Source organism: Perissodus microlepis, unplaced genomic scaffold (assembly GCF_051167445.1).
Source record: "Perissodus microlepis isolate ML-2025 ecotype Zambia unplaced genomic scaffold, ASM5116744v1 scaffold_45, whole genome shotgun sequence".
Lineage (NCBI taxonomy): Eukaryota > Metazoa > Chordata > Actinopteri > Cichliformes > Cichlidae > Perissodus > Perissodus microlepis.
In genome coordinates this window covers 1-15,742 of record NW_028182067.1, presented here as the reverse complement: position 1 = coordinate 15,742, position 15,742 = coordinate 1, and the positions used below count along the sequence as shown (strand labels likewise).

At 40.9% G+C, this 15,742-nt stretch overlaps 2 protein-coding genes and 1 long non-coding RNA gene across 8 annotated transcripts; 2 read left to right on the top strand and 1 right to left on the bottom strand.

Moving 5' to 3' along the window:
• Positions 1-741: 741 nt before the first annotated feature.
• LOC146360495 (uncharacterized) lies at positions 742-3,860 on the bottom strand. Its single transcript, XR_014799671.1, has 4 exons — positions 3,554-3,860; positions 2,670-2,827; positions 2,179-2,236; positions 742-1,229 (listed from the first exon to the last, which is right to left on the bottom strand). It is a non-coding gene; the product is annotated as an uncharacterized LOC146360495 (long non-coding RNA).
• Positions 3,861-4,949: 1,089 nt separating this feature from the next.
• On the top strand, positions 4,950-8,407 carry LOC146360494 (uncharacterized). The gene has a single exon (XM_084922816.1). The coding sequence runs from the start codon at positions 6,302-6,304 to the stop codon at positions 7,523-7,525; it is 1,224 nt and encodes a 407-aa protein (XP_084778942.1). The 5' UTR covers positions 4,950-6,301; the 3' UTR covers positions 7,526-8,407.
• Positions 8,408-8,984: 577 nt separating this feature from the next.
• Positions 8,985-15,216, top strand: LOC146360493 (uncharacterized). Of its 6 annotated transcripts, none has more exons than XM_084922815.1 (5): positions 8,985-9,581; positions 11,421-11,602; positions 11,701-11,814; positions 11,969-12,193; positions 12,681-15,216. In XM_084922815.1, exon 5 carries the CDS (start codon positions 13,163-13,165, stop codon positions 14,651-14,653), a length of 1,491 nt encoding a protein of 496 aa, XP_084778941.1. In that variant the 5' UTR covers positions 8,985-9,581; positions 11,421-11,602; positions 11,701-11,814; positions 11,969-12,193; positions 12,681-13,162; the 3' UTR covers positions 14,654-15,216. The 6 variants fall into 6 exon arrangements, with proteins under 6 accessions (XP_084778941.1, XP_084778940.1, XP_084778939.1 ...); XM_084922814.1 differs by having other exon boundaries at positions 11,701-11,853; XM_084922813.1 differs by having other exon boundaries at positions 8,998-9,581; positions 11,701-12,193; positions 12,681-12,811; positions 13,064-15,216.
• The last annotated feature ends 526 nt before the right edge of the window (positions 15,217-15,742 follow it).

The following is a 15,742-nucleotide window of genomic DNA, read 5'->3' as shown; positions in this document are numbered from 1 at the left end:
TCAATAAATCATATGCAAATAGTCATTCAGGACTGTAAAACGTGAACTACAGAACCCAGAGTCTTCATCATTAAATCTCTGGTTGCTTCATTTTTCTATCCTATATCAGATACTTTAAGGTTAGGTTAGGTAAACTTGCATTCTCATGGTGAGGCAAAGTGCTTTATGTGTGTGTGTGCGTGTCATGAACGGCTATAAAAGGCCTATAATTAAAGAACAAAGCGGGGTTTGAGTTCGAGTTGCGGCAGACTGTCACTACTTGTAAATGGAACGCAGCCTTCCTACGGCGGACAGCTAATAACAGGAATCGGACGCGGTCCACCCAGGTGCACAGCAACCACCATAGCAACCGCCTAGCATGACCTTAAAAACATATTCTGTCTTCATAACTATCAAACACGTGAAATGATTTGCAAAGTGTTTAAGTGTTACAGCTGCAGAGAGCTATGGCGGTATCTTTGGAAGCTGTTTACATAGCTAATAATATACGATGTAACCATGGAGACAGTCAGTCACGTGAGCTAGCGGTGCATGTTTACTACAGTGAATAAGGTGACTGCGTGCACAGCGTCCACACGCTGCAGAGGGTAAAGACATTACTTCAATATTGTTTTATATTGATATATATTTGCCTTCTGTTGACCATCACCTCAGGTTCACCATTACAGTTTCAGCATACAGATGCACACTGTCTAAATATGAACACATTCAAAACTCATGTCTCAGAAATAAGCACAGCTGTTCATGTTTGTCATTAGAGTTTTATTTGCAAGAAAATTATGAACTTCATATTGTGCATCAAATAAAAGAACATTTCACAACTCTGAGTCAACAGAAACAGGTAACAGAAATGTCTCTAATGTAGACATGTACAGTGTAGTGTAAGCATTAAAAGATCATAAAGGAAACACTAACATTTATGTGAAACTAATTGTAATAAAAAAATGAACAGGTGGTTTATAGATGTAAAAGAAAGAATCTGAAAACAACACTTTTTTGGTCTAAGTGATCAAAGTAGAAAACAGAACTGATGTTCAAAAACAAACCGTAGCTGCACTAATATTACACATCTCCATTGTTGTGGTGAACAGACATGTTGCTTTTAAAACCACATGCAGTGTGTGACCGTGACTGTTCACTGAGACCATGAACGCCACTTCGCTGAAGCCTTTGCCTTCTTCTTCTTCTTCTAAATTGGAAGCAGAAGGAGCACGAGCTGCTTTGATCTACTGAAAGGAAAAAGCAGAACATCTGAGCTGAAACCAGTCAGCTGAAATCATTAAGACAGGAACAATCATTCAATGCAGTGTCTCAGGTGGCTTAGCCTGTTACAACTGTTGATACAAGCTAAATACGGTTAACACACAGTGTCAGGGAGCTCCAGTGTGGGAACTAGTGGCTTTAGGTTTGTAGTCATTTAACTTTCATCCATTCATTCATTTAATTCAGGAGGAAGAAATGTCAGGTTGATGCAGGCTGGCTACATGCATTTGGTCCCATGCTGTCTTTAACTAAATGACTTGGTTCATTTTATGGCTGGGCTGTATGTGGGGTTATATCATGTTATTTGGGCAGGAGTACCTGTCCTCTGTTAGACTTAGAAAGTTTCTCCATAAGTAGAGTTTCTAACTCTTATAGCACATCTGTGGCTGACAGCTTTTTGGTGGCTCTTTTTACCCCACACTGGTTGTGAGTGTGTAAATAGCCCCACTAGTTCTTTTGGGTTGCAGTTAACTTGGGAGGAAGAGGTAGGTCTGCCATGACTAGATGAATAACAATGATCTGGGATACATAAATTTCATAATGCATGCATATATCTCTATAAACCTGGCCTGAGGGCTGCCATTTTTTACATTCACTTATTTCTTTGTTGAATCTAAATAATGAATGTGTTACAGTTAAACTGACACTGATCAGTGTAAATGGCTCATTGGGACACAGAAACCTTTAAATTAAACCCTATCACCTGATATCGAGTGTCAAACAATATCAAAGCTGTAAAAGCTGTTTACAGTCAGAATTTATAAAACTATGATTGTAAATGAATTCAAACAAGTGAGCTTTTCTCTTTGTGCTGAATATCAACACTGTGATTTCTTAGACTGTAAGCTTTACTTTAGCACAACCAGTTGTAGAAGCTGCCACTCCAAATGTCTTTTGATAACAAGAAAAAAATACCTTTTCAGTCCACGGCCTGAAGTTCTTCTCTGACATCTTCTGCCATCAGCTTTGTCTGCTGGTTTGAAGACAATAAACCACAAAAAGATGATTTAGTCACTTTGTCTGCGTCATGCAGCTCGAATGTGTCGTGTAACGATGTTGAATAGCCGTCGTTATCCCTCTGCTGTGTCAGTAGGATTGTACTGTGCAGCATCTCATTGATATGTGAGGAATGCTAATGTAACACGATAACAGACGTCTGGTCTTACATCATTAAAACATAAAGGACAGGAGATATTTAGATATTTTTATATTTATATTACATTTTATAGCTGACGGATATTACTAAATAGATAGAATTTACTAAATAGCTGGATGAACATGAAAAATATGTCTATAATAACAAATGACCATGAGAGCCAGTAGAATTAATTCAACTGGACACTCAAAAGATGTCCTTAAATGCTCTTTAAGTGGCAGAACAAACGAACAAACAGTTAATTGCTTACTTGAGATGAAATCTGCTCAGCTACTTTGAAAACAGCTTCTAAGTGGTTCCTCCTTTAACAGGATGACTGCTCAGGGGTAAGGCCATCATGCAGTCCAGCAACCTTTATGGTTCTGCTTTGATTCACCAGGAACTATTAGGGAAACCTTCCAGCGCCTCCTGTGAAAGACACAGGCATAAACACACAAACATTTATTAACATGTTCCACAGTCTTCCAGTTTGATTTTCTCATCCTGTGGACAACAACGTACATGGATGCAGGTTTATTGTTAACTTTTGTAAGGTTTATTTAGTGAACATATCCAGCTGCAGCTCCACTGTGATCCTGAACTGGATAAGCACTTAAGAAAATGTGTCAATAAATGGACATACATCAACTTACTATATTTATCCAAACAGACGGGACCAATAATGCTTCACTGAGTTAGAGACTTTAACAGTCTCTTCTATGTAAGAATGTCTCGTGCTGATATACCTGCAAACTTGACAACAAAGGTTTTTCTGACTGCATGTAGCTGTCCTCTATGTCAGCTCACACATTTACATTCATGTCACACTTATTTCTGCTTTCCCATTTTATAATTATTACTTACATTTTGATTAGATACCTTGAGTTTGTAAATGATCAGATTACATAATTGGAATACAATGTATCCAATTCAGGGTTGCGGGAGGATGAAGCCTATCCCAGCTGATACAGGACAAAGACAGGCTGCCAGTTTATTGCAGGGCTAACACAATATGTGTAACAGAAAATCCACTTAAATGTTTGATATTTCTTATAATAATCATAATTATGACTATTATTTAAAGGTTTCTTTATAAATACATTTTGATTTTTTATAACCTCTAAAATATAAACCTGAGCTGTTTCAGATTCTGACCTCTGACCTCAGTGACCTGGCTGTGTCCTCACTGCAGCTCCCTCCTGGAAGTACGTCTGCTTCTTGTCTACCCCCAGTGTTGACCGCCTGCCCTTGATATCACGTACTGTACCTGAGGAACAAAAAAGGACAAACACTTGCCTTCATTTAAGAAGTACATTCATACAGAGGTAATCTATGGAAACACACTAGTTCAACCTTTGGGAGAAATCAGTTCCTGTGAAACATTTCTGTAAATGAACATCATGTGGAGAATGAATGAAATGAGTTCTTCAGGTGACTCAGCAGTCCCACACTGACAAATGAAATCTAGTTAAACTATTATGCATATTTGCTCTTCTGAAATCTGTGTTAAACAACAACAAACATAAATTAGTAACAAAAATACAGCTGAGTAGAGGCTTTACAAGCCACCAGCAGCCACAATGCTAAATTTTAATCTTCAAATGTTTCTGAGCCGTCTTCAACCTGCTTTTAACACATTAAAGTCCCACAGTCAATGCAACCTGACTCAATCCTAGATGTTCAGCACACAGAGACACAGAGGTACCGTTTAAACTTTAGTGTTAACCTGAGTCACTGATCATTTGCAGTATTACAGAGTCTGGCAGTCTTTGCATGATGTCCACGTCACTGTACGTTTCTAGCTGACTCTCAGGTGTGACAGGTGTGCCAGCAGGAAAGAGTAATAATAACCTGCATCCTGAGGTTTGTCATGCAGGATTAAAGGAGCCAGGCTTTGTTCACACAGCTAGGATTGTATTTTACACTGACCCTGGGTCAGTATAAGTATCATACAGTTTAAACGAAGCACTGAAACTTGCACATATTTATTACAGATGCACTGAAGCTAATCGAGATATTTGCTGTCAGTCTGTGGCTGCGATTAAACACTTTACTGGAAACTTTATTAACTAGTAACTTCATCAGTCATGACAGAAGCTAATATTTCTGTGCTAACATCGTTTAACCAGTAACAGCTTTCCTCCAATATAAGCTAACGTTTACACCGTAACTTTAAGCTAGCACCACAAAGACGGTAAAACACGTAATAATATCTACAAATGCATCTTAAAGCTGTTATATTAGCACTCGATGTATTACTAAGATAACCACATTAACATTACTGACACTCGCTGACTTTTAATAGTCATTCTATAAATGCTGTCCGTTTAAATGGTCTTACCTGTACACACTGCATATCCACCGGATTCCAGCCAGAGTGGATTCTGGAGTCTTCCCACGCTCCTGTTAGTGATCCTCCATCTGGATGGATGAGAACAACCTTCTGAACAATCTAGCAGGAGAGGGCCCATATCTATGGGACTGATTTGTGCTAATAACGCCCATTGTATGGACTGATAACAGCCGAAGCGGGTGAATAAAGTCACCCAGTAGCTAGCTGTGCCATTACCCAGCATACATCACTCCCTCCATAAATGCAATAAACGATAGAAAAGTATCGTTCTACCTGTTTTTCAGGTAGTTGTTTACATTATATAATTTATTGTGTTCCGTATACGTCACTACAATGTGATTTGGAAAATGTCTAAATATACCGACAACAGGCACTTCCGCAGCAATCTCTTCAATCGGAGGAGCCTTCACGTCAATTCCCGACGCGAGGGGGGTACCCTGCGCGTCCATAAGCGAAGCAGAGGGAGCCTGACCATGCGTCACACGTTTGACGAGTTGGGAGTGAGAACGTGTTGAATTAATAGTGAATTTAGACAAAATTAAACATCTGCTACTCTAACAGCCATCTTTCTATACACACACATCCCTCTTTACAATTTAGTCACAACAAAAAGTTACTTTGACGAGGTTTAAGCATTAAAAGCTCGCTGGTCAGTCATCTCCATGTGTTCTGTCCTTGGTCTTTCTCCCATTGCTCATCTTCTTAGCTTGGCCTGGATTTACTGAAGGGCTCCTAAATGTGGATTCCATTTATGTAAAATCATACTAACTCTTCACCACAATTACATATTTTAACTGTAGGCAACACTAACTAACTGTCAGAGAGCCTGACAGATGCTTACGGCACATCAGTTGACCAATCTAGTATTTGCCAAAGCTTCACAATGACATGTTTTTGTTTTTTTTGGTTTGTTTGCATAAAAGTCAACCCGACACACTGTTATGTTGATCACTCTGGACGAGTGTTTGTTTAAGCACCACACATATGGCTTTCATGGTTTGCCAACCTGTTCCCCAACTCTCCGGTTGGTCTTCTGCACATGCTCCTGCTCACTCTGGTCTCCGGCTTGACTATATAAAAAGGAAAACCTCGTTAGGAAGATCATCACCACCTGTCCCTGCAGCCTCCCTGGCACCGCCCCCTTGAGCTCACTGCATCACTCCTCCCCTGCGGCTGAGCCAGGGACCACACCTCCACCACAGTTTGGATTTCTAAATAATATTTATTGGGTGTTTATAATTCATGTAACCATTATCAGTTACAATTACCATCAATCTGCATTTTGTTATTATTCAATTCAGAACTGCCCAGACCAGACACAGTGACATTCCACCAGAATCCCTTTGATCTCTGATCTTCTTTATGACATCAGCACACTAAAACCCTTAAAGAGGGGAAAGGTTCTCATTCTTGTCAGTCTTTCAAAGATAGTGGAAGAATTCACTAGGCAGTTAAACTACTCGAAACTTCAGTTTCTGACACAGTTGACCGTATTTTTAAAAAAATCTTTTAGTTAGTACAGAGATTTAACATCAACTTCAATTTGAAATATGAGTCTGTCAAATCCTGTTGTGTGCAACCTGAGAGCAGAGAACGAAAAACTTAACCAGCAAATCAAAGAGCTGAAAAATGAGAATAAAACTCTCAAACAACAAAGCTCTACCATACGTGACCTTAAAGTCGAGAACGCCGACCTTAAGGAGCAAAAAAGAGAGCTCATAAATGAGAACAAAATTCTCCAAAAAAACATTGAAGTTCTCTTCAAACGAAGTGGGTTCTCTAAAAACAAGAGGAAAAGAGACCTGCAACTAGAGAATGAAAAAATTTACTTCAAAATTCAAGACCTGGAATATTGGAACCAAATTCTAACGGATTTAAACAGCTCCAAAACCAAAGAGATCCAGCAACAGAAAGAGGTGATGCAGGAAATGGAGGCAGAAATCAGAGAGTTGCAAAGCAGCAAGACAGGCTTGTTTATAAAAGTGGGAGACATGGAAAAGGACAACCAGTCTTTAAGAAAGGAAAATGATGTGACGATAAAACGCATGTGTGAGCTGAAAAGGGACTTTGAAAAGGAAAAAGATGACATGCAACAGGAAATACAGGCTGTTAAAGATAAACTCCATCAGGCAAACACAGCCTTTAAAGAGTTACAAGAGAGTGAAGAAAGAAAAAGGATCATGAATGAGGAAAACAAAACAACGGACAGTGAACAGCTCAGACAGACCCTGGAACTCCAATGCGTTGCACGTGAAATTGACGTATTGAGGCATAACGAACTTCTTGAACAGGACCTCCAGGAGCTTTCCAAAAGGAGTGGTGATTCTCAAAAAGAACTGAAACCACACGATGAGGGTGTGAAAGGAGAATCACGGATCTTCAAAGCCACTGAGAAAGACTCCGAACATGATTTTAACGTGACCAACAGAGAAAAGGAGTTGTTGTGCCATGAATTTGAGGCACTGAAAAGAGAGCTTGAAGAGGTCAAGAAAAATCTGTGTGATGTACAGGAAGCCTTGAAAACAGAAGACATGGCGTTGCAAACCCAAGCTCAGACTCCCAAAGTTTCACAGGAAGAACATAACAATCTGATAAACAACTACGATGTCCAAGTTGACATACTCAAACAAGAAAATAAGGCCTTAGAAAATAAGGTTAGTGACCTTACCAAAAAGATGTGGAATGGACGGGAAGCGATGAGACAAATGGAAAAGAACTTTCAAGAACAAAGGAAGCTACTCGAAAATCTCCGAGGAGAATTCGAGGAAATTTAGCACAACTACGACTTTGGCCCTCCCTATTAAACCTGGTTAACGCAGGTTCAATTCATTTGATTTAATTGGCCCAAAATGAGTGACTGCACCCAGACACTCAGTAGCAAAAAAATTACAGAGATTCAAGAGAGAAAACTGTTTCTGCATAGACTCCTATAGTACTGCAAGCCGTGTCATCACTTGGTGTCCTGCATAGAGTGCAGGTTTAAGGTATTTACCTATCTTTCAGAATTAGAAGCTATGCTGCGTCAGGGGTTATAACAGCTGTGCCCCCCCCCCAACCGGTCGAGGCAGATGGCCGCCCCTCACTGAGCCTGGTTCTGCCGAAAGTTTCTTCCTGTTAAAAGGGAGTTTTTCTTTCCCACCGTCACCAAGTCTAAGGAGCTTGGAGAAAAGCGCCTGGACTTCTTTAACTTAAAGAAGTCCAGGCGCTTTTCTTTCCAAGCTCCTTAGACTACTATGGCCTTGATGACTGATAACCTTCACAGACACTGTCATCAAGGGTTTGCTCACAGGGGATCATCTGATTGTTGGGGGGTTTTCTCTCTTATATTGTATGGTCTTTACCTTACAATATAAACAGCCGAGAAGCGGCTATTTTTGCGATCCGGTGCTTTAGAAATACATCTTAGCTGAACTGAACTCCATAACATCTGGACTGAAATGCCTACACACAACGGTAGGCATTTCAATCAAGAGCTCTGTCCAAAACGTTCAATGACAAGCATCAGCACCAGGATTGTTTTTTAGCTCAGCAACAGTTCATGTTCCATACCCAGTTTTTATTGTAACTGCAACTTTGTAAGACTGGGTTGGGAGATGTTCTTGTGGTGAGCTTTTATTCACATAATTGGCTTCTTTAATAGTGAAATAAAACAAATTTGTATAACTGGAAACAGCGTTCTCATGTCTGATTATCACATTGTATTCTTTAAACCATGTAACAGAATATATAATATATATAATTTACTCATAGTAATATTAATATCTAATGTGATTGAGTTTCCTCATCTCTACTTATGTGCTGATGTGTTCACTGAGGCCATTGTATGGTCCATTTTGGCTGCATTTCCATGTTTTAAACATGAAATTTGCTTATTTAAAGGGTGTCTCATGTATCTCTTATGCAGAAATATGTGTTGCCTAGCTGGACAAATGTAGCACAGGTCTACTATTATTGGCCTAATGTATTTTAACAATCATTTCAGCATCCAGATAATCTCTTTCATCATCTCTTTCGATGAATTTAGCCTGGTTGTCATGAAATAGGCATTTGAAACAATAACTACCAGTATCTTTGAATGTGTGTGATTTCACTAATCCCAAACATTCTTTGCAAGACAACTGGGTGCTTTTATGTAAAGAATGATCTGAGAACACTGAGGCTAATGAAGTAACAAGAGAAACATAGTAAGTAGTCTTTCAGTTTGCATGATCAATTTTGATTATTGTTCATTTTCATTTACCATGTCAACATGTTTTAGAGCAACGTTTTCTGATTTTGAGCTCTTTTAGGTGTACGTCATCGTCCAACACGTTCTCACTCCCAACTCGTCAAACGTGTGACGCATGGTCAGGCTCCCTCTGCTTCGCTTATGGACGCGCAGGGTACCCCCCTCGCGTCGGGAATTGACGTGAAGGCTCCTCCGATTGAAGAGATTGCTGCGGAAGTGCCTGTTGTCGGTATATTTAGACATTTTCCAAATCACATTGTAGTGACGTATACGGAACACAATAAATTATATAATGTAAACAACTACCTGAAAAACAGGTAGAACGATACTTTTCTATCGTTTATTGCATTTATGGAGGGAGTGATGTATGCTGGGTAATGGCACAGCTAGCTACTGGGTGACTTTATTCACCCGCTTCGGCTGTTATCAGTCCATACAATGGGCGTTATTAGCACAAATCAGTCCCATAGATATGGGCCATCTCCTGCTAGATTGTTCAGAAGGTTGTTCTCATCCATCCAGATGGAGGATCACTAACAGGAGCGTGGGAAGACTCCAGAATCCACTCTGGCTGGAATCCGGTGGATATGCAGTGTGTACAGGTAAGACCATTTAAACGGACAGCATTTATAGAATGACTATTAAAAGTCAGCGAGTGTCAGTAATGTTAATGTGGTTATCTTAGTAATACACCGAGTGCTAATATAACAGCTTTAAGATGCATTTGTAGATATTATTACGTGTTTTACCGTCTTTGTGGTGCTAGCTTAAAGTTACGGTGTAAACGTTAGCTTATATTGGAGGAAAGCTGTTACTGGTTAAACGATGTTAGCACAGAAATATTAGCTTCTGTCATGACTGATGAAGGTACTAGTTAATAAAGTTTCCAGTAAAGTGTTTAATCGCAGCCACAGACTGACAGCAAATATCTCGATTAGCTTCAGTGCATCTGTAATAAATATGTGCAAGTTTCAGTGCTTCGTTTAAACTGTATGATACTTATACTGACCCAGGGTCAGTGTAAAATACAATCCTAGCTGTGTGAACAAAGCCTGGCTCCTTTAATCCTGCATGACAAACCTCAGGATGCAGGTTATTATTACTCTTTCCTGCTGGCACACCTGTCACACCTGAGAGTCAGCTAGAAACGTACAGTGACGTGGACATCATGCAAAGACTGCCAGACTCTGTAATACTGCAAATGATCAGTGACTCAGGTTAACACTAAAGTTTAAACGGTACCTCTGTGTCTCTGTGTGCTGAACATCTAGGATTGAGTCAGGCTGCATCAGCTGAAGCTGTTATTTGTATATATCAGTATTTTTTATTCAGGTGTGGGGAAAATACGTAAGACTGCAGTGAAGCGATGCACCAGATTAATCCCTGGCCAAAGCTATCGTACTTAAATCAGACTACTGATCCAGCCACATCAGCCTTTTGTGAGGTCTGTTTAAAGTAGACTAAAAGTGAACTGCAGCTTCCTGAGAGGTGGACTGTGAGCACAGAAACACATGTTCATACATACAGCTGCAGCAAACTTACATTAATTTTAAATAGATTTGTTACTCTGATGTCTGTCTGTGTGTTAGTCCTCTGACAGACTGGTGACCTGTCCAGGTGTGCTCTACCTATGACTACTGGGACAGGCTCTAGCCTTTTTAATAGAAATTTTCTGTTATTCTCATTTAAAGTATTTAAGTGCTTATGCATATGCTTAGTTGTGACACTGTTATAGACTGTTCAGTGAAAGTTTCTAAAACTAGATGAACTTACTTCAGCGTCAGCAGTTTGAGAAAACAACTCCCTTTACAGGTGCTGATAAGGCCAAGGGCACAAAACAGCTTAACCATTGATCGGTTAGGTTTCATAGCGAGGCACGTGAAGTGTGGTAGGATCAGTTTGTAACTTCCTCCCTCTTCCTTGGAATGCATAAAGGAGTAGGAGCACCACTTCTGCGGCAGCGCTGACATGACTGAACTGTGATGTTTGATGTGTGTTGGCGCAGTAATAAATAGCTTGATCACAGCTCTTTCTGTGTTGCAGACTTTATTTAAAAAATTCCACGACACCTCCCACCCTCCCACTGTGAACCTGAATTGAATATTCAGAAGACATTTGTTTAAATAGTTCTACAAATCTGAGCTGTTGGTGTGTCCTTGGATTGTGTGGTAATAATATTTGAGCCTGCAATCTTTCTTACTGAATCTCTACTATGAGTCATGTTACCTGAGATTAATTCTATGTTTACCTGTCAGCCTGGACGAATGTGCTGTGTGAAGGAAATTAAATTAAATCAGATCTGAACTGCTTACATTTGAGGAACCTGTTCATATTTAATTGAAATATGAACCAGTGGTTTTTTTGATTGCTGATTCCAAGAGAGTCTTTGTGGAAATCCTGTTTGGCTTTTTGTTATTTTAATTCTCTTCTCTGTTTTCCAGAACAGTTCTCCACAGTCGCTGTCCACATGGGTCAGTGGGACCAAGAAGCACTCTGCTAATGTGTGGACTCTGACCAGCAACATCCAGCAAGACCCAGACAGCGTTTTCTATCTCCCAACTGGAGGTTTTTGTTTGTCTGTGACTGGAGAGTCAGATTTTTGTTGAGCTTCACACTTGCAGAGGTAAGTCAGTTTGCAGAGATCCCTCCCACCCTGGCTTTTATGTGCTAGATTTCTTATCTGAAAGAGTAATATTTCAGTGACTGCTGCTTATACCACAGGTTAATACACGCTACTGATCCCTGATAGGAGAATCATCAATTTTGCCAACAAAGAAGCCTGGTGGATGTTTGTTTACAGTCTGATGATGGGACATCATGCTCTGCATCTTCAAAGTTTGCCTCCTCATTATTATTCATACCCAGTAATGTGAAGTATGCTTATATCTACTATAACTGAACCAACCTGGTGCTCTTCATTTATGGAGGCTGTTGAGTCTGAATGTTGGATGTTGTGTATCTCGTGTTCTCTGGGCTTTGTTGTCCTCAGTCTTTTCGCAGGATCAGAAAACAAAACCAGGAGGCGCGTAAATGTTTCTTCTCCATGATGTTTCTTCAAATGTTTCTTCTGGATGATGATAAGACTGTGACACGGGATGCCACCTTTGGTCTTGTGATGAAGCAAAGCTCAGGAAGAAGTGTGATTAAATGGTACCCACATGTGTGCTGCTGAGAAGGATGTACAGGGGCACCTGCAGCCAAATCCAAGCTTCGGGTTAGTTGTAGTTGCAGAACGCTATAGGACTGAGACAGCTGAGGCATCAAATGTTTGATTAAACGGATGAAAAAGAGAAGTTTCTTCCCTATAATTATCACTTCTTAAAATCTGTAGCAACTTCAAGTCTGTCAGCATGCTGAGCATGCTCAGAATGTGACAATATATTTTTGTTCAATATTTAATTTCTTTCAGTTGCAATTGTTAAATGAAAAAAAAAATAAAAATATATTCTTATAATTTAGCAAACTAATTTATCAAAAAAAATATACATATATCTGTATTAGTTTTAATAAATTAATTTGACACCTGTATTGAAAATACCATATTGTATTCATACAGAATCAGTATGGTATCATTGTTTGTCTGCTCACTGATTGCTGAAACTAAGAGCTACTTTGATCTGTTAAGATCTAAAGTATCCAAAGTTGAGCTCTGATGTTTCTTCACCCCTGTGTGTGATATGTGATTTCCTACATGCTGGCAGAGCAGAGCGGCAGTTTGTGCTCACAGATGGTGACGGTGTGGAGAGACGGTGGTGTTTCCTCAGAAGAACCAGCAGAGTCACTTGCTGACTGATGTTCGTCTGCACTGCACAGAGGAAATCAACTGACCAAGGTTTGTCCAGTGACGTGTTATGAAATGTATATTTGTTTTATGCTTACAGTTATGTTTTTCTTGACAGAGGCTCTGCAGAGGTTAGACAAAGCAGAGAAAACATGTGCTTTACATTTTACTGTGATTTATTGAGATATTTGTTGCCTGATGTTCAGCAGGAATGGAGAAATAGAATCAAAGGGAGATGTTTTTGCTGTTTTTGTAATGATGTAAGTAAATCTTCAATATTATTTATTTGCTTGGTTATATTAGGAGTGTTTCTGAGTGAGGGGGAGAGGAGTCATCATCCAGGTAAAGTGACGTAGAGCTACACACAGCATAGTGGCATACGTGAACTCACAAGCATTTAGTATGTCACCACGGGCACAACAGAGATTGAGCAAAGTCTTAGAGGCCCCAAATCTAACATTCACACATGAAGGAGCAAACATGGCAGATTTAATGGGAGCAGGGGAACCCCATGACTGCGTCAGAAGAGCACAGGTTGAAGAAAAAATTAGAGAGGACCTGAAGGCAGAACCTATACCTGGAGCTGAGGACTGGTTCACTGATGGATGTTGCCACAGAGACGAAGAAGGACTGAAAGCAGGATATGCGGTAGTCTGCAGAGTAGGAGAGGAGTATCAGGTCAAAGAAGCAGGAAGAATTGGGGGACAGCAGTCGGCACAGAGAGCTGAAGTGATAGCCCTAGCTCGAGCCTTGAGATTAGCTAAGAATAGGAGAGTGAACATCTACACTGACTCAGCGTATGCATTCGGAGCAGCTCATGTGGAGCTGGCTCAATGGAAAAGAGCAGGATTCAGAACAGCAACCAATGCACCTATCTGCCACAAAAGTGAAATGGAGGAACTGGAAAAGGCCTTGGCTGACCCAGATGAAGTGAGTATCATAAAATGCAAAGCGCACTCACAAGGAACCAGCATGGTGGCAAAAGGAAACCAGAAAGCAGATGAAGCCGCAAAAGAGGCGGCAGACTACAAAGGACGGAAACAAATGATACAGGTAACTGCAGAAGAGGAAGTATCCACTAACATGACGGAGGAAGTCAAACAGGCTCAGGAGGAGGCATCCCCAGAGGAAAAGGGGGTGTGGAAAAACAAAGGAGCCTGGCAGGATGGACACTTGTGGAGGGGGCCAGACGGGCGCCCCGTGTTGACAGCCAAAATGGCAAAACAGAAGGTGGAGGAGGCCCACGGACTTGCCCACGTGGGGGTAGCACAGATGGAGAGAAACTTGTGTCATTGGTGGCATCCTGAGTTGAAAGAAATGCTAAGGGAAAAGGCCAGGATGTGTTTAATCTGTGGCGCACACAATCCCAAGCCAGCGGTCAAACCGGAAGTGGGCGTCACACCGTACGAGCTGCAAACTGGGAGACAGTTTCCGGCCCCTTGGACGGTGGGCTCGGTGGGACAGGACACCAGAGGGAACAGGTCTCACGCAGACTATTGGAACGAGTTAAAGGCGCTGGTGTCCAGTTTCACCAAACAGGTGGCTTGTGAAAAGCCCACAGGAGGAGGAGAGGTCCCGGACGCAAAGGCAGTGTGGCTGAAGGTCATCAAACGCAAGTGGAAGGAACCCCGTTGGACTGGTCCATACGAGGTGTCGGCTCGGACAGCTACAGCGGTTCAACTGAGAGGGAAAGGCGACGCCTGGTATCACTGGACGCACGAGGACTTGGTGGGGAGAAATCAATCTCCACCCAACACAGGTGAAACTCAGAGGCAGAATAAACCCTCACACCTGTGCAACGGGCCAACCGGTGGTCTACCCGGGAGGTCGAAGAAAGAAGAGCAGCCTAGGAGGAAGTCGCCGCGCCAGCGAAAGGGAGCGGCACCAAACTGAGCATCTAAAAAGGGCTTTGAACTTTTTGCTACAACATAACTTACACACAACACCATGCCATCACAACAATCAGATACTCGTGACGAGAAAAGAGTTCAAAAGGCTATCACAATGTTCAATAATACCATAGGTTTAATGTCGATGATGTTTTTAATCACAGCTATATGTTTTTTGGTTTATTTTTTGCAGGCCGACAAGGGAAAACTGTCTGAGCACGGAGGTCAGGCCGGCCCGGCGCTGTTTGATACGCCACTTACACCACTCGTGATCCTTAGTGACTTCAGGCCGTGGGCGAGAACGAAGCGCGAGGTCTCTGGTAAAAAGGATGAGTGTCTCAGCACATACGGTGGAGTAGAATTAGATTATGTTAATTCAGTGAATATACTGCGCTGCTTCCTTTTATTGCGTCACACATTGCTTTAAGTTTTTCAGTGTCCAGTTATTTTTTACTGCTGTTTGAATTCTCTGTATGTTTGACCCTGTAGACTGTTTGATGGACTGCTTGTCTTCCTGTTTGTTACCGCCGCCTGTTTTTTAATAAAGATTTGGATTTGTGACTTCAACACAGCCTCTGCGTGTCCTCTTCCTCTGTGAATGTGTTGCATGTGTCACAGATTCATTTTATTAACAGCTTTCCCACAGTGAGTTGCATCAGCATTCATTCACAGCACATTTCAGAAGGATTCAGATTAATACAGTGATCTTACAGTCAGAATGATCCTGACAGAGTGCCACTGTAAATCATCTTTCATCAGGTAAATTTTAAAGTTCAGTATTTCAAAGCAGGAGTTATGAAGAATCATATTGGCATTAGGACTAATAATATGTACTTACAAAGTCAAAGTTTTTTAGTTATGCTAGAATATTGGAAGACAATCAACTTTTAGTGTTTTCCGCATATTAATTATTCTGAAATAGAGACGGTGACCCTAACTGTACAGAAGCACTAAACAACTGACAATCTAACAGACATCATTGGCCTGAGCCGTCATGCACAGTGAGTCTGATCCTTTGCTGTGAGAGTCTGACAAGCATGTTTCTGGTCAGTTTGGAAGAAATAATATCACAATGTTGTGTTGATCTTTCTTT

Coding starts and splice junctions, on each gene's coding strand:
- LOC146360494 (XM_084922816.1), top strand. CDS start 6,302: ATGAGTCTGTCAAATCCTGTTGTGTGCAACCTGAGAGCAGAGAACGAA.
- LOC146360493 (XM_084922815.1), top strand. CDS start 13,163: ATGTCACCACGGGCACAACAGAGATTGAGCAAAGTCTTAGAGGCCCCA.